At 44.1% G+C, this 6875-nt stretch overlaps 1 protein-coding gene across 1 annotated transcript; it reads left to right on the top strand.

The window, feature by feature from the left end:
- Positions 1–917: 917 nt before the first annotated feature.
- On the top strand, positions 918–2212 carry SOX4 (SRY-box 4). Its single transcript, XM_015831693.1, has one exon. It carries the CDS (start codon positions 920–922, stop codon positions 2210–2212), a length of 1293 nt encoding a protein of 430 aa, XP_015687179.1. The 5' UTR covers positions 918–919.
- Positions 2213–6875: the final 4663 nt, after the last annotated feature.

Below are 6875 nucleotides of genomic sequence, written 5' to 3'. Positions count from 1 at the left end.
AGCCTGTGATTGGCTTAGAAAAGAGCTGAGGAAGGATAAAGCTCCACGAGGCGGAATTGAGCGCCGCTCTAAGCTGCAGCAAGGGAAAGTGTATGTAGTAGGGCGGGGGGGGGAGAGGCCAAGTCTGTAGTCCCGGTTTGTACATGTCTCTTTCCTTTTTGGGGGGCTGTGCATCTACAGGCGAGCAAGACGGGACTCTATACATTTACTGCACCAGTCACTGTTTTTCCTATTGGGAAGACACACGATTATTAATGCTACTAGGTTGCATGATTGGGGCTTTTTACCCCCAGCTAACTCCCTGGCAGCCGCTAAATAATCATAGAAAAAACTCTTGATCCCTCTAATTACGAGTTCTGGACGAAGATTTTTTTTTATTACTGGTTTCGCTTGGCGACGTGGGCATTTTCTTTCTTTTTTTTTCTTAGTGGGTATTTTTGTATGTATCCTCAAGATTTTTAGCAGTGGGCGTGCTGCTTCTGCCGAGACACCTCGAGTACAGTATTAGAAGGGTGAAAGACAGAAAAGAAAAAAAAAAACCACTTGTGAACGCCAGGGTGGGGAAAGAGGTGGAAAAGAGAGAGAGAGAAAACTAAGATTGGCGGCTGTTTTTTTTTTTTCATTTCTTTTTTTAAAGAAAGGCACTCTTTCCACTTAGAGCCGGGAGTCTGCTCTTAAACTCGCAGTGCAAAGTTGCGGTGAGAGGCGTGCGCAAGTGTTGGAGAGGCAAGCGCGGTGTGGAGCTACAACTACTTCCCGGAGGGAGTCGTGCCTTAAGTAACGGGGGACGAAGCGCTCGCGAAAGGGGGCTTGAGAGCTCCGACTGACCGGCAAAGTTGAGGGTCTTGTTTCAAGCGGGTGGCCAAGCTGAGCCCCACCGACTTCCCCGCAGCCGCTGCGGCGCGCACCAACCCCCAAAATGGTGCAACAGACGAACAACGCGGAGAACACGGAAGCCCTCCTGGCCGGCGAGAGCTCGGACTCCGGGGCCAGCATCGAGCTGGGCATCGCCTCTTCTCCCACTCCGGGCTCGACTGCTTCGACGGGGGGCAAAGCGGACGATCCGAGCTGGTGCAAGACGCCCAGCGGGCATATCAAGCGGCCCATGAACGCCTTCATGGTCTGGTCTCAGATCGAGAGGAGGAAGATCATGGAGCAGTCCCCGGACATGCACAACGCTGAGATCTCCAAGCGCCTGGGCAAGCGTTGGAAGCTGCTCAAGGACAGCGACAAGATCCCTTTCATCCGGGAGGCGGAGCGGCTGCGCCTCAAGCACATGGCGGACTACCCCGATTACAAGTACCGACCCAGGAAGAAGGTGAAGTCGGGCACGAACTCTGGGAAGCCGGGTGAGAAGAGCGGGGGTGGAGGGAGTGGCGGCGGCGGCGGCGGCAATCAGGGAGCAGCCGCCTCCGCTGCTGGTTCCAACTCTTCCAAGCTTGCCCAGAAAAAGGGCAGTGCCGCCAAACTCTCTCCCAGTGGCGCCGGCAAGCCGCATCCCAAACTCAGCCCGAGCGGCGGCGGCGGCGGCCCAAAAGCTCCGTCCTCTTTTCCATCGGAACAGCCGGCTGCCCTCCTGCCCCCAGAGCACCATTCTCTATACAAATCCCGCGCCGCCTCTCCGGGCTCCTCCTCGCCCTCCAGCAGCAGCAGCAGCAGCAGCAGCCACAGTAGCCGACATCTCCCCGAGAAGAAGGCCAAGCGGCTCTACCTCTTCTCCCACTCGTCGCCCGGCGGCGCCGTTCCGGCCAGCCCGACCCTCAGCACTTCCACGGAAGCCAGCGACCCGCTGAGCCTCTACGATGAAGTAGCGGCGGTGGGCGTCCGGCAGGACGGGGGCGAGCCCTCGTCTTCCCCCGTGGGCGGTTGCTCCCCCTCGGACCACCGAAGCTACACCAGCCTGCGGGCGCCGTCGCCGACCCCTTCGACCTCGCACTCTTCGTCGGCTTCCTCCTCCGCCTCCTGCGCTTCCTCCTCCTCGGACGACGAGTTCGAAGACGACCTGTTGGACCTCAACCCCAGCCCGGGCTTCGACAGCATGGCGATGGGGAGTCTCAGCTCCTCGGTCCTTGACAGGGATCTGGATTTTAACTTGGAGCCTGGCTCGGGCTCTCACTTTGAGTTCCCAGACTATTGTACCCCGGAGGTAAGTGAGATGATCTCGGGAGACTGGCTCGAATCCAGCATTTCCAACTTGGTATTTACGTACTGAGTTGGGGCGGGGGGGGGGGGAGGAACGAAGGATTAAGAGGAGAGCAAACGGCGCGCGCGGGGGAAGGAAAAAGACGCGGACATGGCGCTCAATCCCAGGCGCGCTGCAAAACTGGAGAGCGAGCATTTCACCCCACCGTTGAGTATGGTCCTCCGCCCCCGTTACTGAAACTGACTTGAGGGGGTGTGTACGCGCGTGGTGGTTGCTTTTATTATTTTTTTTGGCGCTAACGCGGCAAAAGGGATCAACACATTCTTCACCGAAAAAGCTACCACAGAAATAACACGGGACTAAATCGATCCCCACCCCCCTTTTCTGTTCACGTTTCATCCTTCTTTTGCAGCCGAAGAATGAGAAGCACGTTTCAGACTCTGGTGAGAATCTAGTGGCTTAACCAGGAATGGCAACTACAGCAGGAGGGGGGTGGAAATCGAGCGTATCTTTGCTTGTCGTTGGAAAGGGTTGGAGGGAGGGAGGAAGGTAGATTCTGCTATGTGTGTATTAGATATGTCTTTGGGTTAGGAGCGGAAAGCTAGTCTGCTTTAAAACAAAAATGCAGACCTGCAGTCAGTTTGCATTTTTGGAAGGTTCTCTTTTTTTTTATACATCAAAAAGGGATGGAGAAAGAGGATGGCCCTGGAAACTGGACTGAATCCTAAATGGGAATGAAAAGGAGAGACAAGCATTTGAAAATGAACTGGAAATTCGGCTGAAAACAATAACACCGAAAAGGATTTGCACGTATGTGGGAGAAAGTGGAGATGATTTTCCTCGCCGGATTTACCTTATATTCATAGAAATCATATGTGGAATTTCAGCAACACATAACTTTTTTTAAATGGAGACAGACATAGAACATACCAACTGTAATAATGTGGTACAGGGGAAATTGAGGGCGTTTGCTCTTTCTTGCAAAAATGTGTTTTTATTACTCAGAATCGTGATGGTGTTGGATTATTTCTCTGGTGGGGTTTAATATAGCATGTTATCCTATCTTTTGGAGTTTTTTTGTAAGACTGTTGAACAGTTTAAAAATAGTGTTAGAATAATATAAAAAGCAGATAGATGGCGCTATGTTTGATTCCTTCAAAAATTATCACCAGCTTTTTTTCACTCTTAACTCTTTAAAGGATTCAAACGCAACTCAAATCTGTGCTGGACTTCAAAAAGAACACAGGACCAAATTTTTCCTCAGTGTGTGTGTGTGTGTGTATGTGTGTATGTGTGTGTGTTCCTCTGTAGCTGTAAATGAAGACTTTTTTCACACCAGGATTCATTCTTGAATTTTTTTTTCTTTCTAAATGGAATTGGATGCCATTTTATAAGTGAAGTATTTATACTGGCCAAATGTTTTTTACTTGTATTCCTTTGTCCTTTTTTTGGTAGTTCTGTTTGTTACCCACACCATTTTTATGTCACCTTCACTGAAGGGCTAGAGTTTTAACTTTTAATTTTTATATTTAAATGTAGACTTTTGACACTTTTAAAAACAGAAGAGAAGATGAAAACGTTTGATTATTTTCTCAGTGTATTTTTGTAAAAAATATATAAGGGGTGTAAATTGCTGTTTTGGATTTCCTGATTATAAATAGGGCTGCTGGTTAATCTCTCTCACACAAAATCAGTCCCTACTTTCATCATGTTTACACTCCAATCTGCAGGCTTCTTAAAGAGACAGTATCTGTTCTGTCTACCATTCAACTCTATTTGTGAGTTGAGAGAGGGATTGAACTCTAATCCACTGTAGGGCTAATTTCTAACAAATCCTCCCTCAATGAACATTACATTGTACAGAGAAAACAAGAATATTTTTCAGGAAAAAGGGATCCTGTAGCTTTAACTTCAAAACCACATCTTTTGCACTTTTTGTAAGCAAAAACAAAGTAAATAAAAACATGCCATTTAAATCACTGGACCTATCTAAATGCCGATTTGAGTTCGCAACACTATGTACTGCATTTTTCATTCTTGTATTTGACTATTTAATCCTTATACTTGTCGCTAAGTATAATTGTTTTAGTCTCTTATGGCATGATGATAGCATATGTATTCAGGTTTATAGCTGTTGTGTTTAAGATGAGAAAAAGTGAAAACATCTTTGTACATTTAAGTCTGTATAATAATAAGCAAAAAAGATTGTGTGTTTATGTATGTTAATATAACATGACAGGCATGAGCATATCTGCCTAATGAAGAGGTTCCGTTAAGGGTTTTTTATCTTTGGTTTTCTTTTTAGTTTTTTGTTCATCCATCCTGTGCAATATGCTGTGTGGAATATCTTTGTCTAAGGATCTGCCCATAATACAATGTTGGGGTGGGGAGGGGAGGAAAAGCTGGCTAATAAAAGCCAAGTTCACTGCCTGTCAGATTGTCAATATTTTTTCTGTAAATAACCTTTTCCCTGAAGGAAATAAAATCAGCTGGAACTGAACCCTAAAACCCTGCTTCTATTGTCATTATTTTAGACTTTCTGGCTGTGCATTTTTGCCCTGTCAAATGAAAATATTTTACAACGATGGGTCTCCTATATGCAGAGCTGTTAATACAGAAATGTGTCCTTTTCCCCTCCCCTCCCCGCCAGCTGAAGCTTCATCTCTTTGTGCATCTTTGGATGTGTTCTATGGTTGCATGCTTTCTAGGAATAGGCATGTATTAAAGAAATGTTAATAGCATTTTCAGTGAAAGGCCAAAAGACTAGAATGGGTGATGAGCTTTTGCTCAGAGAAGGCCATTAGAGGGGAAATGCAGCTGTGAGGAATGTGCTTTAAAAGGTCCCATTAACCATTCTGTCCTATCAATGTGACCTTGCAATGTGAAATTCCTGTCTTCACATCCCTTCAGTTCTGATTGGGGTACTTCCAGAGCTTCCAAATGGATTTTATAACTGAGGACTTAGATCAGGCTTATCTTCCATTCCAATCTTTGAAAAACTATAGATGTTCTTAACTTGGTTCATTGCCAAAATAACAAGCATGTTAAACTTGTTTCCCTTTTCTAGTAGCCCATAACCAATTGCAGAAGACCTAATTACAAAAACTGGGCAGAGACTAGGAACACAAATGCACACTAGGAACAGTATTTTTCTTGGTGTGAGTCTCTTTGCAAGGTGTCATCTGGCCCTTTTGTCTTTTATATAACCCCCTTTCAAGCAGATGTGAAATAGTAGGTCAGTAGGCGAACTGTTAAGTATTGTGGCAGCTTTGATGAAGCTTAGAATATGCACTGCAGACCAATTGGGGTGGGGGGAAAACCTCTTACATAGCCACAAACTCAGTTTTCAAATTGAATTCTACTGTGAATAGGCACTGAATATATCGCTGATCAAATAGTTTTCCATCTCCCTCATCAATTACATTTAATACTTAAAACAAATCCTTAATTGGAAATGAGCTGTGTTTTTTAAAAGTACAATATTTCTTTTTCAAACAAGTCAGGTAAATGTGAGCACATTTAATGGGCTGCTAAGTACTGGTATGGTTACCAGAGAATGTCACAAAAAATCAACAAAAATGGTTCCATTATAGTAGACAATGTTTCGATGATGAACTTGTGCAATAATGGATTGACACCGTCTTCCTGGATTCCTAGAACACAATAGATGGGCTGTGTTTGCATGATAATTTACCTACTGTTTGCTTAACCATGGTTTATGCAATCTGTGTTTGCAGGACCTAGTGAACCATAAACTAACTAAATGGATTAGGTTGGATTTCTGCAAGCCACCAGGGTGAAATATGGTTTGGTGGGTTTTTTAATGAACTGTTAAAACATAACCATGAATTAAAAATAAAGGTACATTTGGTTTTTAAATAAGGAGCAGTATATTTAACATAATAAGCCAATGCTTACACTAGAGCATATGTTTTCATTTACAAAGATTGTCAAACTGCACAATTAACAAATGGAAAAAAATGGAAAATGTTTCAAAATATAGCTGAATCCTTTGTAGCTTATTTCATCAACTGCCTTCCCTAGGGATTTTTATGCATGAAGGAACATTTAAATATGCAGTTTATATTCTGTTTGTAGTATACATTTCCCCAGGGTTAACCATATTTTGGAATCAAACCAGCATTCTGGGTTTCCATACCACATTGAACTACCCATGTGGGCTGGACTAGTTCACCGATACTGTGCAACATTTAACATGCAGGGGATCCATTTTCAAATTCATGCTCAGTCATGGAAACTCACAGTTGACTTTTACTCCAATCTACAGCACAGGACTGTTGTAAAGATAAGATGGAAGGGCAACCCTGTGTAAGATGCTTTGAACTCCTGAAGAAAAAAAAAAGAGATAAATCTAATTAAACTCTGTACTTCTTAGTCCAGTTCATATTTTAGGGTCCAATCTGCCATTAAATTGAGCAAACTGAGTGCACTGAATCAACTATGATAAACAACTATGAATTGGTACATTTTGGGAATAAAGCCAAAGAGGATCATCTCGCCCTTTAATGTTTACTCAGTTTCTGTACTAAAACTGGACTAAAATATGAGCCATTTGTTACTTGAAACTTACATAAAATGCTCTCTTTTTTTCCTCTGAAACCATTCCCTCTGTACATTTGTGACTGAATCTGCCTTCTGTCCCAGAATCTGGGTAATCTGTGATCATATAGAGGATGTAAAGAATATTTTAAGTTTACCATACATATCCCCA

Source organism: Protobothrops mucrosquamatus, unplaced genomic scaffold, assembly GCF_001527695.2.
Source record: "Protobothrops mucrosquamatus isolate PMUCROS unplaced genomic scaffold, P.Mucros_1.0 scaffold_275, whole genome shotgun sequence".
NCBI lineage: Eukaryota > Metazoa > Chordata > Lepidosauria > Squamata > Viperidae > Protobothrops > Protobothrops mucrosquamatus.
This window is presented reverse-complemented; position numbering and strand designations above follow the sequence as displayed.

Excerpts from the sequence above, each read along its gene's own strand:
- SOX4 (XM_015831693.1), top strand. The coding sequence starts at position 920 with ATGGTGCAACAGACGAACAACGCGGAGAACACGGAAGCCCTCCTGGCC.